The sequence below is a fragment of the Miniopterus natalensis genome, chromosome 10 (genome assembly GCF_054644295.1).
Source record: "Miniopterus natalensis isolate mMinNat1 chromosome 10, mMinNat1.hap1, whole genome shotgun sequence".
Taxonomy (NCBI): domain Eukaryota; kingdom Metazoa; phylum Chordata; class Mammalia; order Chiroptera; family Miniopteridae; genus Miniopterus; species Miniopterus natalensis.
In genome coordinates this window covers 38,811,593-38,833,367 of record NC_142090.1, presented here as the reverse complement: position 1 = coordinate 38,833,367, position 21,775 = coordinate 38,811,593, and the positions used below count along the sequence as shown (strand labels likewise).

General features: G+C 36.1%; 1 protein-coding gene and 1 pseudogene across 2 annotated transcripts in view; both read left to right on the top strand.

Moving 5' to 3' along the window:
* Positions 1-21,775, top strand: part of CDK13 (cyclin dependent kinase 13) — a 125,290-nt gene that overhangs the window by 53,237 nt on the left and 50,278 nt on the right. For both annotated transcript variants that reach the window (XM_087821078.1, XM_087821077.1), the window contains exons 4-5: positions 622-761; positions 2,514-2,684. In XM_087821078.1, the coding sequence (XP_087677204.1) occupies positions 622-761; positions 2,514-2,684 (311 nt within the window). The remainder of the gene's footprint in view (positions 1-621; positions 762-2,513; positions 2,685-21,775) is intronic.
* LOC107532771 (arginase-2, mitochondrial pseudogene) lies at positions 6,129-8,278 on the top strand (annotated as a pseudogene).

Sequence of the window (21,775 nt, the reverse complement as noted above, 5' to 3'; positions counted from 1 at the left end):
CTTTTTGAAGAATGTCAAATATCATGTATCACACACACACACACACACACACACACACACACACACAGCGTGGATTCCTGAGAGTTGATTTTATTAGTACTTTTGTACTCTTAGACTAAAAGTCTTTCTGGTGTTTCCACTTTCAAGAGAATTTTATCTATCATAAGTCTAAATTTGTCAGTGAGCCTTATAGTTAGATTTTTGATAATGTTCATTGTCAACATTTTGTGTTTTGAAAGCAGATATATAGTCAATGAATGAAAAATAAAACTTCCTGGAGGTTGGTTAGAGAATTTAACTTTGACTGCTCATACTAATGTTGGTTTTGTCCACTCACTGCCAAATCACTATTTCTGAAAGTCCTTCATACAAGCTGTGCTTCTTTCTCTTTCTCAGTTTAAGCATTAGCCTACAGAAGAAGAGTCAGTGTGGAGATTGATAGCTTGACTTTTATGATAATTTATAGTACCAAAACCCAGACTGACTTGTCTTAAATCACAAATGTGGAAGGGTAGGGGGAAGTAAAAGATATAGGATTGGGTGGTGGGAGCATATTGAATATTTAACAGTTTATTCAGTTTGCTTGATTGTATATAAAAACTTCAGAACTATATTTGATAGAATATGTGGGCCTCGCTATGGTGAAATCAAAGAAAAAGATATTGACTGGGGAAAACGCTGCGTGGATAAATTTGATATCATCGGAATTATTGGAGAAGGTACCTATGGACAAGTGTACAAGGCCAGGGATAAAGACACTGGTAAGAATGCTAAATGCTGTGAATCTTTAGGTCTATGGAATGTATTTGTGTTTCTTTTCTAATGTATAACTTCAGGAATTTTCAGGGAAAAAGTTAAATTTTTATTATGTTTTTGTTTCATCTTGTTATTTTATATATGCACTTATGTAAGAATGGAGTACATGTAAATGAGTATGCATACATTTATATTTTCTAAAAGTGTTTGTTTAGTATTTGTGATGTATAGTATGGTGGGATTTAGATTTCTTTCTTTTTTCTTTTTTTTAATATGTTTTTATTTGTTTTAGAGAGAGGAAGGGAAAGGTAGAGAGTGTCATTGACCGGCTGCCTTCTGCATGCTGCCCCCACTGGGGATCAAGCCTGCAACCTGGGCATGTGCCCTGACTGGGAATAGAACTGTGACCTCCCGATTCATGGGTTGAGGCTCAACCACTGAGCCACACCAGCCGGGCAGGTTTCTTTCTTTTTTTTTTTTTTTTTTTTATGGTGAATAAATTCTTACCTTGTCAGTAATCAGAGGAAAAAGTATATTGATGTGATTAGTTTTAGTAGTAAATTTTGTTGTAGTAAGCCTTATGCAACATTTTTATTTCGGACAAAATCCCCCCCCGTAGAAATTACCCTTTATTTAGAGGCCAGATTTAGCAGCTGAATCTTTCAGAACATAATCAGGAACCTGAGAGAAAGTTTTAAAAGTCCTTGCAGAAGAGGAAAATGTAACTGTCAGGGGCTATATATTTTACTAAGTAATGCACTGAACCTGAGTATAATCATATAATTCCTTGTTGAAATAACCAATAGGTTAAAATAGCATGGCTATTTCAGGCCATTTAATGCAGGTGAGGGAGACTACCTTATGCTTAGAACCTCCTGAAGGCAATTACAGCGTGGAGTAATAATATTGATAATGATGATTCTGCATTATCAAAAAGGTTATAACTTTTAAAGCTATTTAATAAAACAAGGAATTATCTTACATTTTAGAATACCCTATAAAAAAATCAAATACGTTTTAATGATGAAAGTGATAAACATTCTTCTTTTAAAAACTTTGTAAGGACAGAATTCCTTTTTTCTCCGAAGAAGGGAAATGAATAAACCTTTTTATAGTGATGAATATTTTCTTGTAATAGAATTTGTGTTTGTGCATGTGTGTGTTTTACTTAACATTTAGGTTTTATCTGATACAAACATATCTAAATTATGAAGCTTTTTATTTAGTGCATTGGAAGAGCAGATTTTGAGGCAGCTAAACCAGATTTTGAATCTCACTTTCGCTACTGGATAACTGGGCAACATTAGGCAAGTTAATGTATTTGAGCCTAGTTTCTCACCTGTACAACCTACAGCATTTTCTCATCTGTTCACAGGAATTTTATGCATATATAGGCATATTGGATATATTTAGCTTCCCTTTTCAAAAATGGCAGTGTAATGTGTCTACTTTCTCATCATGCTTTTTTCATTTATCTCAGAAAGCATTAAATAACAATACATATGGACCTACCCTATCTTTTTATACAGTTGTATAGTATTCCACAGCTTCGACAACTATCTCATAAATTAGCCAGAGACCTAATTTCTTGAACCGTCAACTTTATAAATGTGGTATGTTGGAAACTAAAATACATTTTGTGGGTTGTAATTTGAAGAGGTAGGAGCAAATATAATGAATTAAAATAAATTTAAAATTAAGAAAACTGATGTGGTTTTTGCCAACTAGTAACCTGATTTTATTTAATTTTTGAATAGGAGAAATGGTTGCCTTAAAAAAAGTACGTCTAGATAATGAAAAGGAAGGCTTTCCAATTACAGCAATTCGAGAAATTAAAATTCTCCGGCAGCTTACGCATCAGAGTATTATCAATATGAAGGAGATAGTTACCGATAAAGAAGATGCTTTGGATTTTAAGAAGGATAAAGGTATGTGTGCATATTTACATAATCAGTTGTGTTCATGATTAAGTTATCTTGTAGATTTTGTTATAGGTGTTGACCACTTAAGTAAATATAGTTGAATTGAAGAATTAATTTACTTACTTTAGTGGTTTTTGAATCCCTCAAGTAAACATCAAAGCACATTTACCAGTATCATACATAAAGTATTCACTAGTAGTAGTTTTTTTTTTTGAGTATCAGTGTTAATTTTTTGTCTTCAGTTTTTAGTGATTGGGAAGCAGTGTATAGTAGTATTAGAATATATTTACCTTACATTTTTAATGTTGTAGTGCCTTAACATACAAAGAAACTTTATGCTAGACTTACATATTAATTCTAAAAGTGTGTACTCAAAAATCTTACCTGAAATTACATTGAATAAACTGCACCTGGTACATGGTTGGCTTCTTAGTAGAGAAGCTGAAAAGAAATTCATGCGTTTATTAAAGTAATTATCATTAGGGCACATGATGGGTGAAAAAAAAGCTGTACTGCCAGTAGGTTTTAGATCTTCAGAGTAAGATTTTGGAGCCAATGTTGTCTCTTTTTAAATTGGTGGTTTTTGAAGAGCAGAATTTTTTCTCAAACTAATTCTAACATAAAACAGATTACAGATTTAAGTAGGTGTGTTCTGATTGAACATGGTATTTAGCCACTATCTGTCCTCAGCCAACACACACATATATGCATACATACACACAGTCTTATTCTGGGGATTACAGTGTAATATGATTGATACAGTATATGATAATTGTTTTGCACAAAGGAATTTCTGTTTGAAAGTATTCTTATACACTATGGATATTATCAAAATTATCTTTTTAGCCCAGCCGGGCATGGCTCAGCGGTTGAGCGTCAACCTAGGATCCAGGCGATCGGGGTCCGATTCCCGGTCAGGGCACATGCCCCGGTTGTGGGCTCGATCAGTGACTTTCTCATCATTGATGTTTCTATCTCTCTCTCTCCCTCTCCTTTTCTCTCTCTAAAATCAATAAAGATATTTTTTTTTTTTAAATTATCTTTTTAATTGATACCACTTCCATTATTTTTTGTCTGTAATAAAGCCCATATTCCTTAGCCTTACTTTTAACCTAGTTTGTATTTTTTACTTTATTTTTCATTACTACTTCTTATGTAGTTGAAAGGATACTGGGTTGACTTAGGCTAATATGTCCAGGATTTGAGTCATAGCTTATTAGCTGTGCAACGTTATTAGCAAGGTCTTTAGCCCTTCTGAGCCAGTTATCCATTCATTAAAGGGAAACATTACTTTTCTCACTGTATAGTAAAATTTAATTAAAATTTTATGCCTGAGAGTTGTGTGGAAATGTTTTTTATTACCCTCGTACTATAGTCAAATTAATATATTTGCTTTTCCTCTATCACACCCTGAACCTCCTATTTCTTTGATCTGGGATCACACCGCCTGCCTATTTCTCCAATCCCATCTATGCCATTTTTCTGATTGCTCACCAAACTTCAGTCACATTGGTCTTTTGAATTGTTACATATGCCAGTGCACTCTCTGCCTTAAAATGCTGCTTCCCTAGACTTAAACATCTCCCCTCCCAGCACAAATACACCACACGCAGACACACAAATATGCATGAACCTGATTTAAAAGGCTGAATTCTCATCTGCTAAGTCTCAACCTGAATGTTGCTTTATTCATTAGTAAGGCCTTACTTGACCAGTGTTTGCATTTTCTACTGTATTTAGACACACATAGTTTAAGAGCTCTAGCTAGTCTTTTTCTTCATAATTTTTTTCAGAATAACTGTATTGATTTCTTACTTATTTGCTTTTTTCACTTGAGGTTGGGAATTATACCTGTTTTATTCACTGTTATAATTCCTACCTAGCTCAGTGACTAGACTGTTGAAGGTATGAAATGGCTAATTGCCAAATGAATAAATGATCTCTACTTATAATCCTGTCCATGCTTTAATATTTTTTAAAAGACTACTTACCTCTGAACATATAAAGTATTCAGTTTCTATTTATTTTATTTGTGGTCTTAATTTATTTTTCTTACCAGATTATAAATTCCCTGAAGTTTGCTTTTTGTTTTGTTTTGATTACTTCATAGTGCAAATCATATTTTATAAATATATGTTTTACAAATCATAGATTTTCATGTATTTGTACCCTCATCTTCTTTTCCCCCACCATGATTCTCTTTGTTATTGAGATGTGATAAATATGAAAATGTGTTGTTATGTGAGACGTTACATTTAGGTGCTAGCTATTAGTAAATGTATTAGAGTATCTGAGGGAGTATAAATTTTTTCCCCCCATTGATTTTTAGAGAGAGTGGAAGGAGGAGAGAGAGAGAGGAACATTGATGTGAGAGTAACACATCATTTGGTTGCCTCCTGCATGCGCCTTACTGTGGCCAGGATAAAACCTGCAACTTTTGACTGGGAACCGAACCCATGACCCTTCAGTGCTCTGTCCGACACTCTAACCTCTGAGCACATCAGCCAGAGCATATATAATTTGGAAGATAATGCTTTTGCAAAATTATTTTATTGAGATGTAATTGGTATATAACATTATATTAGTTTTAACAACAGTTTGATATTTGTATATATTGTGAAATGATCACAGTAAATCCATTTAATGTCCATTACCACAAGTTATGCTTTTTTTTCTTGTGATGAGAACTTTTAAGATTTACTTTCTTAGCAACTTTCAAATATACAATACAGTATTATTAACTACAATCACTATGCTAAACATTAAACCCTCATAATTTATTTACTTTATAGTTGGAAGTCTGTGCCTTTTGACCACCTTCACCCATCTTGCCTACCCCACATCCCCTTCTTGTGGCAACCAACGATCTTTGACTTGCATAGTGCCCTCAGGGTCCATCCATGTTGTAGCAAATGTCAAGATTTCCCTCTTTTTTATGGCTGAATAATATTCCATTGTATATATACATACATTTTTTTAATTCATTCATATCTCAACAGACACTTAGGTTGCTTCCATATCTTGGCTTTTGTAAATAATGCTGCTGTGAACATGGCAGTGCGTGTATTTTTTTGAGTTAGTGTTTTTGTTTCCTTTGGCTTAATACCCAGTAGTGGAATTGCTGGATTATATGTTACTTCTGTTTTTAAATTTTTGAGGAACCTCCATACTGTTTTCCATAGTGACTACAGCAATTTACATTGCCACCAACAGTGCACAAGGGTTCTCTTTTATTTACATCCTCACCAACACTTGTTATTTCTTTCCTTTTTGATAATAGGCATTCTAATAGGTATGAGGTGATACATAATTCTTTTTTAATAAATCTATTCATTTTGATGGGAACCAGGATGAGGTAGCATGACTTGGTGAAAACAAAATAGATTTGGAGTCCTTGGATTCTAATTCTGACCATTCTAGCTGTGTTACGTTATACTAATTGTGATTGCCATGGTGGAACAAAAAGACAGTATAGGAACTTTGATTTAATTTATGAGAATTCTTAAAATTTAAAAAAGTGAAACTAAATATGTAAAACAATTTTAATATGAAAATTATAAACAACACAAAATCATGTAAAATATAGACTTATAAAAATAAACATTTATATTATTATAACACAAGCTATTGGCTATGTAAGAATGCCAGCATAAGCTCTTGCTTGGCGATGTCTTACGCTATCCATCTTATCCATAAGAAGCAGCCTCTTGCATCTCTAAACACAAGTGCATTTTATCCTGAAAAGGTCCTTCAACTGTGACTGTGCTCGGACCCCATTCTCATAGGAACAGAAAAGAAAAGGAGTTGGAATATGGTCCTGCACCTGTAAGAGAAGCTGGCTTGATAAAAATATTCTTCAGTTTGGGCTGCTGCTTTAAAGACTTTCAAGATTTGAATTGCACTCCAGTCCCCAAAGATGATATATATAGCAATCTGATAGTGAATCCTGGCTCAGTGGGCCTTGCAAACTGGCTGAGGTAGTTAGTAGAGCAGTGTCAGGTGGCTACAGCTGCGTCACAGTGGGAGGAGACCATGGCTCGTTATTGCTAGTGGCCATGTCTGGCACTGCACAGACCTTTGTGTAATGTGAGTTGATGCCCAGGTTGACATCAGAACGCTCTTCGCCACTTCATCTAGAAATCTCCATTAACAGCCAGTTTTATATCTTCTCAAAGAACTACAGGACAAGGTACCACAGCTTCCAGGATTTTTCTGGATCTAACCTTGTAGCTCTTCCCCAAGTATTGTGTATATTGATCTAAGATATGTGGACCCTCCTGAATATTTTATTTTAAAGAATTATGATACTCAGTATTTTTCCATGAGAGACGTAGATCAACTTGATATCCAGACGTAATGGAGCAGACATTTGGTCGGCTGATTGGCAAAAAACAAAGGCGGATCCATCTGAGTTTTTATATTGATGCACGGGCTCCAGCCACAGGAACCCCTTTTTTAGGGGTACTAACCTGTTAAGAAGGCATGTATATTACTGAGGAAATACACAATACAGGGTTGCTTTAGCACTGGATCTTGTTGAAGTCAGTATTTGGTTGGCTATTTCAGAGAAGCCAAGGCTACAGCTGGCCTAGCAGTGGATGTGATTGCTTCAGGTTTTGATAAGGGAGGGCACAATGTCTTTGACCAGCTTCCTACTCTGAGTTCACCAGATGAATCAGAAAATGAAGAACGCGTGAGAATCTACTGTGTGCTGACACATTTGTCACGATGGGCATTCTAGAAGTTGTGAGGCATTTGAGGGGACAGATACCACATGGTCATAACTTTGACAGGATTTTGAACCTTTTTTCTGTTTTCAATCTTTTTATTGTTAGGAGAGTTTTGTTTCAGAGAAAGTATTTTGTACCTCTAGTTCTTCAGTTTCTTCAAGTATGAAAGGAAAGTGGGATGCAGTTACTTGTATTAATTTCAGTACTCTCATGTTCATATTTCACTGTTTTTGAACTAGCATGTGAATTATTTTGCAACAGAAGCTTTGCTATATTTTCTCCCTCTCACTGAGGATTATGAATTTATAAATACTTTCTGAATGAGTATAATAATAATTACTTAAAAATTTTAGTGCAGTTTATAATTCTCTGGTTAGAGAAGACTTTGTTTTGCAGTTATATGCAGTGTAAAGTAAAAGCATGATTCAATCTCCATATCAAGATGTAAATGTTTCAGTATTCAGATTTAAAAAGCAACAAAGTATCACTCCAATAAAACAGTATTTTTGTATTTAAAATTAACATGGTACCCTAGATAACCAAAAATGAGTATTATAATTGCTATACACAAATTAAGCTACCTGTAATACTTTCAATATTAGTATTTGTTCAATGTGAGAATTTGAGTAATCTTTTAATTTAAAAGTTTCCTAAAAATTAAGAAAACAATATTCTATAGTAAATGTGCCACGTGTCACTAAACAGTTGAGGGAAGAATTCCTAAATGTCCCTTCTCTGTAGTCTTTGATTCCCACGTGGTGCCCTCCTGTACTTGCATTTCATATTATACAGAGTTCTGTTATAGTATTTTCTATTTCATCTTATCATTATGTTTTCATATCATATTTCTATTGACATCCCTGAGAGCAGAGACTGAAATTTTTTTAAAATATGTTTTTATTGATTTCAGAGAGAGGGAAGAAAGAGGGAGAGAGAGAGAGAAACATCAATGATGAGACAGAGTCATTGATCAGCTGCCTCCTGCACGCCCCCCTCCCACTGGGGATCGAGCCTGCGTCCTGGGCATGTGCCTTGACTGGGAATGAAACCTCAGTCTCCTGGATCATAGGTCGATGCTCAACTGCTGAGCCCCACAGGCCAGCCTTTTTAAATTTTGAGTCAATGAATGAATGAGATTCAGAATTGGGGAGGTTCTATGGAATGGGTGTAATATTAAAGGTGAGTGCAATTTAGATAGGTAGAGAGAACTGCATTCTAATTCATAACTCATAATTTGTTTTATGAGGCAATGAACGATTGGCATATTCCCTAAAATAATTTTGCTTTAAAATTACCTTCCCTATCTCATTTTCTTAAAAATCTGAACTCATTTCCACAGTATAGAATTGCTAATAGCTCATAAGTTTTGTGAAGGAAATGTTATTGATTGACTTGTTCATTGTTTCAGTACACAGATGTTTATTGTACTACATCCCAGACCTGGGCAAGTTCCGTTCCTTAGTTGCGTTTACCACGTTTCAAGTGCTCTGTAGCTGAAAAATGTTTACTGTTCTAGGTCCTAGACCTGGGCAAGATCAGTTCCTTAGCTGCGTTTGCCATGTTTCAAGTGCTCTGTAGTTGAAAAATGTTTATTCTAGGTTCTAGATCTGGGCAAGTTAAGTTTCTTAGCTGCATTAGCCACCTTTCAAGTGCACTTGGCTACTGGCTACATTTTGAATAGGGCAGCTGTAGAACATATATATGAAACCTTCAAGGTCTATTGAGTAGTGCTGGGATTTTAAAAAGCAACATCTGATCCCTGACTCTAGCTAGTTTCTGGGAACCAGAAGGGTCAGTACTTGCTAGATGCAGATCAAAGTAATATATAAATGACAAATTTATTTCTGTTCAGAAGTTTTTTCTTGTTCTAACTCAGTACATAATCATTGGAATTTTAGTTGTAGATGTTGAGTTTCAAAATAGTACAGGCTGTGCAACCTACCAAATAAACGAGAACTTGGCTAAGGAGTCTGTTCCTACCAACTGTAAACTGTTTTCATTTTTTTCCACCTTAACAAAAGAATGAACTTCCAGGTTATTTTATTAAGAATAAAATTTTCCTGTTACATTGGGCCTCCAGCCACATATTGAGTCAGGAATGAAAGTCACTTGGCAGTTTACATTTTTTATCTACTGGGGACTGCCTTTATTGTGTTGTTTGTTCATTATGGCATATGAAAAATAAAACTTAGAAAATAGTCTCAGTTGTACATTTTATTTGTATATGGACTTTTATGTGAAATTTCCAATTAAGGGTACCAGGCCAGAGATTTATAATTTTAAGATCCTACTATCCTCTTTCTGTGTGGTGCTATTACTGTGTAGCAGCAGTTTTCAACTAGTGTGCCACAAGAACTTTTAAACATGCAATACCTGACTATTTAGTCAGGGACACTCACCTCTTTTTCCTTAGATTGTCAAGTGAAAAAAAGACAACAGCCAGCATAACAATAGCCTTCAGGTGTGAATGAATCGAAATTATACCTATTTTTGCCCTGGTTGCTGTGGCTTAGTTAGTTGAGCATCATCCCGTGCACCAAAAGGTCACCCATTAGATTTCTAGTCAGGGCACATGCCAGGGTTGCAGGCTTGATTTCCAGTAGGGGGCGTGCAGGAGACAGCCAATCAAAGTTTCTCTCTCACATCGTTGTTTCTCTTCTGTCTCTTTTCCTCCCTCCATCTCTAAAATCAATAAAAACATATTTTAAAAAAGTATACCTATTTTTTGTCAGCTCAGCAAAAAGTATATTTTTGGTGGGCTGCAGAATTTTAGTAGTTTATTTGTGCCATGAAATGAAAAGGGTTGAAAATCACCGCTGTATAGAGCTAGTAACTTTTTGAGTGGGGCAGAGGAGGAGAAAGGAAAATGTTAACATGTAGGCTTTCTTTTACTTGATAATGAAAGTAATGTTTAGTTTCATAAATTTGGAAAATAAAATGAGCCATATATTATATATGTCTGTGTATTTTCCCTGTATGTTCTTACATATTTATGATTATTCCCAAACTGAAGTTCTGCTTCTTTCATTAATAATATGCTTTTTTTTACTGGCTTAATTTGTCACTGAAATGAACCATATTTTATTCCTCCATTGTTGCATATTTAGGCGTTTAACTACTATTTCCTATATTAAAATTTTACACTGGAAAATTCTAGCAGGGGGTGTGCAGGTGTTCATATACCTGTAACCAGAGAAGGGACTTTATCGGCCATCAATCCTAGTAGTCAGTGAGTCTGTAGACTGGAACCAGACTCCTTTCATTCCATTGTCCTTATGCATAACATTTTTATCCAATTCTGATTATTCTTTTAAATAGATTAGTAGAAATAGGAATACTAGGTCAAAAGATTTGAACTTTGTCCTTTCTTGACACATATCACCAAGTTTTCTAGAAAGGTTGTGCCAACTTACATTCTCAAATATTGGGCAGGAATAGAACAAACTAGTAATAGAAGAGAACTGCCTCAGCCTGATAAAGGGCATCTATGAATAAAAAAATGTCTATTCTCACAACTTCTGTTAAACATTGTCAGGGCAATTAGTCAAGAAAACGAAATAAAAAGGTAACCAGATATGAAAGGAAGAAATAAATGTTTCTAATTAGTTTGTGTCTGTGTACATGCATCTGTGTGTGTACACACAATATTGGAAAACCCTATGATGGAACCTATTAAAAAACTCTTAGAACGAATAAACAAGTTCTGCCAAGATACTAGGGGCAGGATATAAGAATAATATAAAAAATCTGTTGTAGTTTTATATACTAATGAACAATCCAAAGCAAAATTAAGAAAACAGTTTAGTTTAATATAGTCTTAAAAAATAAAATATTTAGGAATAAATTGACAAAAGTGTAAGGACCTACCTGTACTTTGAAAACTACAAAATATCATTGAAAGAAATTGAAGACCAAAATAAATGGAAAGACATTTCATGTTCATGGATCAACCAGCTTTATAATAAGATGGCATTATTCCCTAAATTGATCTACATATTCAGTGCAATCTCTGTCAAAATCCCAGTTGGCTGCTTTTCATAAACTGACAAACTGATCCTAAAATTCATATGGTAATTCAAGAGAGGTAAAAATAGCAAAAATTTTTTTAAACAAAGAGGACTCCTACTTCATTTCAGATCTCACTACAAAGCTAGAGTGATCAAAACTGTGATATTGGCATTAGGATAAACATATAGATCAGTAGAATAGAATTCAAGAGTCTAGAAATAAACTTTTACATTTATGGTCAGTTGGTTTTCAACAAATATACCAGGACAGTTCAATGGAAAAGAATAGCCTTTTCAACAATCAGTGCAGGGTCAGCTGGAAATCCACATGCAAAAGAAGGAAATTGGACCCCTTTCTCACACCATACACAATAATTAACTCAAATTGGATCAGTGACATAAGAGCTAAAACTGTAAAAATCTGACAGGAAAATACGAGTAAATCTTCATGACCTTGGATTAGCCAAAGCCGCCTTTGTTAAGACATTTAAAGAAGAAGCAGTAAGATAATTGATCCAAAATATAGTTATATTGGACTTCATAAAAATTAAAAACTTCTGTGTGTTGGTGGACACTACTGAAAACGTGAAGAGAGAACTCATCGAATGGGAGAAAATATTTGTAAACCACTATTAAGGGACTTGTATTTAGAATGTACAGTTGACCCTTGAACAATGCAGGGGTTAGGGGCACCAACCCCCTATACACAGTAAAAAATTCACACCTAATTTTTGAATCCCTAAAAACTTTAGTTGTCCTATAGTATCTGCAGGAGATGGGTCTCAGGATCCCCCTTGGATACCAAAATCCTTGGATGCTTAATCCCCTATATAAAACGGCATAGGTCAGTGCATACAGTCAGCCCTCCTCAACCGCAGATTGAAAACAAGTATTTTTTGAAAACTATCCCTGTATAAATGGATCTGTGTAGTTCAAACCCGTGTTGTTCCAGGGTAAACGGTATAAAGAACTCTTAAAACTAAATTTAAGAAAGAAACCCTTTCCAAAACGTGAGCAGAGGATCTGAATAGACATTTCTCCAAAGAAAATATGCAAATAGCCAATAAGCACATGAAAAGATATTCAACAGCCCTAGCTGGTTTTGCTCAGTGGTTAGAGCGTCGGCCCCTGGACTCAAGGGTCTCCGGTTCTATTAGGGCAGGTACCTTGGTTGCAGGCTCCTCCATCCCAGCCCCAGTTGGAGGTGCATGCGAGAGGTAACCAATCGATATGTTTCTTTCAAATCGATGTTTCTCTTTCCCACTCTCTGAAAAGCAAAGGGAAAAATATCCTCAGTGCCTGGCTGGCATGGCTCAGTGGTTGAGCATCAACCTATCATCCAGGAGATCGTGGTTCAGTTCCTGGTCAGGGCACGTGCCCAGGTTGCAGGCTCGGTTCCCAGTAGCGGGCGTGCAGGAGGCAACCAATCAGTGACACTCTCTCATCATTGATGTTTCTATCTCTCTCTCCCCCTCTCTGAAATAAATTAAAATATATATATATCCTCGGGTGAGCATCAGAAAAAGATATTCAACATCATAGCCATTAGGGAAATGAAAATCAAAACCACAATGAGATCCCAGTTCTACACACATTATAGGCTAATAGGGGTGAGATGTATGGCCCTCACAATCATTTGGTCTGGCTCTGCCAAGGCAACCACAAGAAGGACTTGAAATTCAATAATTCTAGGAGCTTTTTTCATAGCTAATTTTTAAGTTGATAATTTTGTATGGCCTGAGAATGATGTTTAAGTACTCAGATGGCCCTTGGCAGGAAAATGGTTCCCCATCTCATCACTAACCTTTAGAGAAATGAAAATCAAAACCACAATGAGTTACTACTTTATAACCCTTAAAGTTATTTATCATAAAAAAAGCAACAGTAGAAAATATCAAGTGATGGAAAGGATGTTGGAAACATCCTTGAGAAATTGAAACCCTTATTCTTTTTGCCAGTGGGAATGTATGATAAGCTCCTGTGGAAAATGATACGGCAATTCTTCAAAAACTAGAAGTAGAGCCCTAGCCAATTTGGCTCAGTGGTTAGAGCGTTGGCCCTTGGACTGAAGGGTCTCAGGTTCAATTTGGGGCACGTACCTCAGTTGCAGGCTAAATCCCCGCCCCTACCAGGGCGCGTGCAAGAGACAACCAATTGATGTGTCTCTCTCACATCAATGTTTCTCTCTCTCTCCCTTCCACTCCGAAAAGCAATGAAAAAAAATATCCTCAGGTAAGGGTGAAAAAAAAATAAAAAGTAGAATTACCACATGAATTCAGCATTTCCACTTCTGAGTATATACCCAAAAGAATTGAAAGCAGCTCCTTGAAGAGATATTTGTATACTCCATGTTTATAGCAGCAGCATTTACAACACCCAGGAGGTGTAGGCAACCCAGGTGTCCTTGGACAGATGAGTTGATAATCAAAATGTAGCATATACATACAGTGAAATATTATTCAGCTTTAATAAGGAAGGAAATCCTGTCAAATGCTACAACATGGATAACCTTGAGGACATTGTGCTATGTGAGATAAGCAAGGGCAAAAGGATAAATATTGTATGATTCCACTTACGTAAGGTACTTGAGGTAGTGAAATTCAGAAACAGAAAGTACAGTGGTGGTTACCAGTGGGTGGAGGGAGGGGGGAATGGGAAGTAATTGTTTTAATAGGTACAGAACTTCATTTTTGTAAGATGAAAAGCATTCTATAAATAGATGGTGATGGTCGCACAACAATGTGAATATACTTAATGCGACTGAACTGCACATTAAAAAATGGCTAAGGTAGTAAATTTTATGTATATTTCATCACAGTTTTTAAAAATATAAGGAATGAAGTGCTGATACACATGCTACAGTATGGATGAACCTTAGAAAGCATTCTGCTATGTGAAAGTAGCTAGTTACAAATGTCTGTATTGTATGATTCTGTTTATATAAGATATTCAGAATAGGCAAATCCATAGGGACAGAAAGTAGATTGGTGGTTGCTAGAGACTTGGAGAGGGGTTGTAAGTGGAGACTGTTAATGGGTACATGGTTCTTTTTGAGGTGATGAAAAATGTTCTAAAATTCAATGTGGTGATAGTTGTGTAACTGCAAACACATTAAAACCAGTTGAATTGTACATTTGGTCTGCGTTCCCCTCCCCCACATCAGTCTGCTTGCTCCCAGCCCTGCTATAAATCTCAGCTTAAATTTCTCTTCTGGTTTCCCCAATCAGGTTTCATCTTTCAGAATACCACTGCATTTTTAAGCCTATCAGTTAAAGCATTATAAAACTATTATTTAGTTACCTATCTGCAGTGCTACCGTATTTATCTGTAGTGTTACCTTATTAGGCTACTCTTAATCATTTTTGTACTTAACTAAAAACATATTTCTGTTGACTATTTTGTTGTATAAAGTAAAAAATAAAAATAAAAACAAGGAAGAGGCAACAGATCCCTTCTGTATATGGGAGAAGCAGCATGAGTTTAGATTTCTTACCTAAGGACAATGATCAGTGGAGACACGTGAAAATCTTACATGGAGATTATGAATCTAGTTAATTTCCATATTTTACAAGCATTATACCTTTTTTAAAAATATGTCATTCATTGAATGTTTACTAATACAGACAGTATACTTTAAATACTCTTCTCACTTAAATCTTACTACAAATCCTAAAAGGTAGATAAACTTATCCCTATTTTGCAGTTTAAGAAACTAAAGGCAATGACATTAAGTAGCCTACACAAGATCACAAAGCAAATAAATATTAACTGAATTTCAACCAGGACTGTTGGACTCAGAGCCCAGAATCCCAGCTGTGGGTCCTCCTTTCATGCATTTCAGAATCAAAATGGACTGTTTCTAGTTGCTGTCAAAGACTCTGGCAATGACAATTAATATACAAATTAATAGGACTATTTTCAGTTTCTTTGAAATGTTCATTGAAAACTGTCCTGGCTTTCTCTTCCATACTATGCAGTACCCATTAACTATCATTAATACCAATCACACATTTTTAAAAAATTTATGTTTATTGTTGAGGGTATTACATATGTCCCCCATTTTCCCTCATTTGCCTCCCTCTGCTGGGCTCCCACCCCACCCCAGGTCTTCACCAAACTATTGTCTGTGTTCATGGGTTTTGATTAATCTCTTCCAGCCTCCCCCCTTCCCTCAGGTCTGTCATTCTGTTCCATGTTTCCACGACTCTGGACCTATTTGTTCATCACTTTATTTTGTTCATTAGATTCCACATATAAGTGAGATCATGTGATATTTGTCTTTCTCTGACTGGCTTGTTTCGATTAGCATAATACTCTCCAGGTCCACCCATGCTGTTGCAAAAAAATAAGAGATCTTTCTTTTTTAGAACTGCATAGTATTCCACTGTGTAAATGTACCTCAGCTTTTTTTACTCACTTACCTACTGATGGGGACTTGGACTATTTTCAGATCTTAGCTATTGTAAATAATGCTGCTCTGATGAACATAGGGGTGCTAATATTCTTTTGGATTGATGTTTTGGGATTCTTAGGATATATTCCCAGAAGTGGAATCACTGGGTCAAATGGAGGGCCCATTTTGAATTTTTTGAGAAAACTCCATAATGTTTTCCATAGTGTCTGCACCACTCAGCATTTCAACTAACAGTGTACTAGGGTTCCATTTTCTCCACATCCTCGTCAGCGTTTGTTGTTTGCTGATTTATTGATGATAGCCACTCTGGCATTTGTGAGGTCCATACAGTAGGTTCGTTTTTATTTTGAGGATGGTTTATTTTGCTCTGCAGAAGCTTTTCAGTTTGATGTAATACCATTTTAAAATTTTTTTCTTTTGGTTCTTTTGCCCTAGGAGATGTATCTGTGAAAAGTCTGTTATGTGAGATGTCTGAGATTTTACTCTCTCTGTTTTCTTTTAGGATTTTCATGGTTTCCTGATTTACATTTAAATCTTTAACCCATTTTGAGTTTATTGTTGTGTGTGTTATAAGTTGGTGGTCTTGTTTCATTTCTTTGCATGTTCGAGTCCAATTTTCCCAACACCATTTACTGAAGAGAATGTCTGTACTTCATTGTATGGTCTTGCCTCTTTTGTCAAATATTAATTGACCATAATGGCTTGGGTCGAATTCTGGATTCTCTGTTCTGTTCCACTGATCTATGTTCCTGATCTTGTGCCAGTACCATGCTGTTTTGGCTACAGTGGCTTTGCAGTATAACTTGATATCTGGTATTATCCCTCCAACTTTGTTCTTTCTCAAGATTGCTTTGGCTGTTTGGGGTCTTTTTTGATTCCATATAACTTTTTGAAGTGTTTGTTCTAGATCTGTGAAATATGCCATTGGTATATTAATAGGGATTGCATTGAATTTATAGATTGCTTTGGGTAGTATGGTCATTTTAATGATGATAATTCTTCCTGTCCATGAACAGGGTATATTCTTCCACTTATTTATATCTTCCTCTATTTTTGCAACATCTTATAGTTTTCCAATTACAGGCCTTGTACCGGCTTGGTTAATTTTATTCCTCAGTATCTTAACTTTTTTTGTTCAAATTGTAAATGTGATTGTTTTTTTAGTTTCTCTTTCTGAGAGTACATTACTGGTGTATAAAAATGCCATTGATTTCTGGGTGTTAATTTTGTATTCCGCTACCTTGCTGAATTCATTTATTAAATCTAGTAGTTTTTTGGTGGAGTCCTTAGAATTTTCTATGTACAATATCATGTCATCTGCAGATAATGATAGCTTTACTTTCTCCTTTCCAGCCTGGATACCTTTTATGTTTTCTTCTTGTTGATCCCTGTGGCTAGGACTTCCAGTAGTATGTTGAATAAGAGTGGTGAAAGTGAACAGCCCTGTGTTCTTTTTCTTAGGGGAAATGGTTTTAGTTTTTGCCCATTGAGTATGATGTTAGCTGTAGATTTATCATATATGGCCTTTGTTATGTTGAGGTATGATCCTTCTATTCCCACTTTTCTGAGAGTTTTTATCAAAATGGGTGATGGATTTTGTTGAATGCTTTTTCTGTGTCTGTTGATAGGATCATGTGATTTTTGTCTTTCAGTTTGTTTATATGATGTATCACATTTATTGATTTGCAAATATTGTATCATGCTTGCATCCCTGGAATAAATCCCACTTGGTCATGATGTGTGATCTTTTTATATATTGCTGGATCTGATTTGCTAATACTTTGTTGAGGATTTCACCATCTATGTTTATCAGTGTTATTGGCCTGTAATTCTCTTTCTTTGTAGTGTCCTTATCTGGTTTTGGAATTAGGTTAATGCTTTCCTTGTAAAAAGAGCTTGGAAGTGTTCTTTCCTCTTGGATATTTTGGAGTAGTTTTGAGGAGGGTAGATGTTAGTTGTTCTTTGAGTTTTGGGTAAAACTCCCCTGTGAAGGTGTCTGGACAAGGGCTTTTGTGTGCTCAGAGTTTTTGATTACTGCTCTAACTTCATTAGTAGTTATCAGCCTATTTGGGTTTTCTGACTCATCCTGATTGAGTTTTGGCAGGTTGTATTTTTTAGCAATTTGTCCTTTTCAGCTTGGTGGTATATAGTTTGATGTTCATAGTATTTTCTTACAATCCTTTGTATTTCTGTTGGGTCAGTTATTCACCTCTTTCATTTCTGATTTTGTTTATTTGGGCCCTCTCTCTCTGTTTCTTGATGATTCTGGCTAAAGGTTCATCAGTCTTGTTTATCTTTTCAGTGAACCAGCTCTTGGTTTCATTGATCTTTTGTATTTTTTTAGACTCTACGTCATTTATTTCTGTTCTGATCTTTATTATTACCTTCCGTCTACTTCTTCTGGGCTTTTCATGTTGTTCTATTTCTAAGTCTTCAAGTTGTAGGGTTAGTTTAGTAGAAGATTTTCTTGTTTTTAGAGGTAGACCTGTAGTGCTATGAACTTCACTCTCAGGACTGCTTTCACTGTGTCCCATAGATTTTGAGTTGTTGTGTGTTCATTTTCATTTGTTTCCAGGAAGCTTTTTATTTATTCCTTGATCTCTTTGTTAACCCATTCATTGGTTAATAACATGGTACTTAACCTCCAAGTATATGAATGTTTTTATGTTTTGTTTTAATTTATCTTTATTGTTGAAAGTATTACAGATGTCTCCTCTCCCCCCTCCCCCCGATCCCCTTCCCCTTGGACCCCTTCTCCCAGGCCTTCACCAGACTGTTGTCTGTTTCCATGGGTTATACATATATGCACGTAAGTTCTTAGGTTATTATCTCCCCACCTACCCTCCCACCCCTGCCTTCCTTGTGAGATCCCTCAGTCTATTCTGTGCTTTTGTTTCTCTGCATCTATTTTTTTCATTGGTTTATTTTGTTCATTAGATTCCATATGTAAGTAAGATCATGTGATTCTTTTATTTCTCTGACTGGCTTATTTTGCTTAGCATAATACTCTGCAGGTCCTACCATGCTGTCTCAAAGTGTAAGGTATCCTTAGTTTTTATGGCTGCATAGCATTCCATGGTGTAAATGTCGGAGAAGATGCTTGATATAATTTCAGTCTTCTTGAACTTGTAGAGACTTGTTTTGTGTTCTTACATGTGGTCTGTCTTTGAGAATGTTCCATGTACATTTGAGGGAATGTATATTCTGCAGCTTTGGGGTGAAATATACTATAAATGTCAGTTAAATAATCTGATCTAGTGTGTCATTTAGAATCACTCCTTGTTGATTTTTTTCTCAGGGAAATCTATCCAGTAAAGTCAGTAGGGTGTTCAAGTCCCCCTACTGTGCGATCTCTCCTTTAAAGTCTTGAGGGAGTTTTTTTGGTTTCTGTTTTTTTTTTCCAGCCTGTGTGAGTCTTTTGTTCAGAGGTGGATAGAAAGCTTACATTTTGGTCTTGTTTTCTTATTCATTCAGCTACCCTATGTCCTTTGTCGGAGCATTTAATCAATTTATATTTAAGGTTATTACTGATAGGTACTTACCTATTGCCATTTTATTGCCACTTTATGCCTATGTTTCTCTCTTTCTACTTTTAATTACAGAAGTCCCTTGAACATTTCTTGCAATGCTGGTTTGGTAATAACAAACTCATTTAGCCTTTTTTTGTCTGGGTAGCTCATTATTGCACCATATTTTTTGAAATTTAGCCTTGCTGGGTAGAGTAGTCTTGGTTTCAGATCCTTCCTTTTCATGATCTTGAATACCTCATGCTATTCCTTCTGGCCTGTAGAGTTTCTGATGAGAAATCAGCTAACATCTTTGTGGGAGCTCTTTTGTAGGTAAAAGATTCCTTTTCTCTTGCTGCCTTTAAGCTTCTCTTTATGTTGAATTTTTGACATTTTAATTATGTGTATGGGCATGGGCCTCTTTGGGTTCTTCTTGTTTGGGACTCTTTATGCCTCCTGAACTTGTGTGACTTTTTCCTTTACCAGGTGAGGGAAATTTTCTGCCATTATTTCTTCAAACAGATTCTCTGTCCCTTGCTCATTCTCTTCCTTTTCTGACATTCCTATGATGCAAATATTATTATGATTCATGTTGTCTCTCAGCTCCCTTAAAAACTGTCCTACTGTTTTTTAATTGCTTTTCCTTTTTGGATCTCTGATTTTGTGATTTTTTTTCTACCCTGTCTTCTAATTCACTGATTGATCCTCATCTTCCTTTAATCTTCTGTTATTCCTTCCAATGTATTCTTTATTTCTGCTATGTCATTCTTGATTTTCTTCATAGATTCCCTATGTTTTTTCATCATCCTTACAATCAGTATTCTGAACTTTATACCTGATAGATTGCTTATCTCCATTTCATTTAACTCTTTTTCTGGAGAATTCTCTTGTTCCTTCATTTGGGGCTTGTTCTTTTGCCTCCCACTTTTGGATGCCCATTTGGGTTTGTTTCTATGTATTAGGTAGATCTGCTGGGACACTCAGTCTTCTTGGATGGTCTCTTGTGCAGGCCAGTATCAGAAACTGTTTGTGACTGGCCTTGAGTATATCCTGTTTGGAGCTGTCAACAACCCATGGCTTGTGATTACCTCTGCTTGGGTTGGATGCATTTGTACAGGACCAAGATGCACACCGAAATCTGCTTTTCTAGAGCCCAGATCTAGAAGCAGATCAGGCAAAGACTCAAAGCACCCAGAGATCTGCCTCTGCCTGCAGGCTGATTTATCTGACTGTCTTAATGAGCCTCAGGCTATAGACCACAGCATGGGGTAAACTCCACAGGGTGGTGAAGAAGGTTTTCAATGGGTGGGGCAGTTGCTTCCCTCCACTGGCAAAAGCTGCCTTGCTGGCAAAGGTCTGCCTGAGAAAAATGTCCTTTTCGGTATGGAGGAATGGCTCAGCACAGGAATATGGATGGCTGCCCACTGTGCTCTATATCCAGAGCCTCCATCCCTACTCACACTGCTCCAGTCCACCCTACCCTCCCATTGCCAAAGCCCAAGTTGAGTGCTGCACACAAAACTTTGTGCACTGGCCCTTTAAGTGGGTGCCTGCATTTCTTCTCTCTCTCCCTGGCAGATAAAAACCCCGCTGCTTTTCATAGCCAAATGTTTTATCTAGGCATCTTTCTCAGTTCTGGTGCTTTTGGCTGCGGAGCCCAACTTAGGGTTTAGACCACAGAATTCTCAGTGGGAACCCCCTATAGCTGAGATATCCCTCTGGACCTTCAGCTGCTGCCTGTGGGAGCCCAGTCAGCTTTTTCACGCCTGTGCACTTCCTACCAGTCTCTTTGTGGTCTCCAGTTTAGGTCCTTGGTTATGAGGTGCTCTCCAGCTAATCTTCAGTTGATTATTCAGGATAGTTTTTCTGTGTTTTAGTTGAAATTCCAGTTTGGGCTTGGGAGAGTGCCAGTGTAACTTCCACTCAATCCGCCACCATCTTGGAATCCCACAATAAGAATTTTAAAACACATTTTTATAAATTGTGCTATCTATGACTTCACTGTACTTTTCATAATGTTTTGGTCATGTGTGAAATGTCATTTTGGAATTAGTAATGAGTAGACCATTTTAATTTAATCTCATTTAAATTGGTGTGTCAGTAAATTTATTTTCTTGGTGTATCCCGTCCCCCTCTTGCCATATATTTCTAATAATACAATTATATATTTTCTTCTTCCAGTTACTTTTAATGTTTATTTTACCCAAAATATTGTTTTAACATATAGTGAATATTAAAATTTAGGGAGGTAATTTACATTTTTTTGTATTAAGTCTTCAATATCCACAGCACATCTCTTGTCACTGAGTCTATTCATTTTTCATGTGCTCCATAAGCACTTGTTACTAATGGCTTCTGAATGGACAGTGTAGTCATAGATAGAATACATTGGACTTTTTGTTGAGGTTGCACCTTTTATCCTAAGTCCTTGTAACTGTGG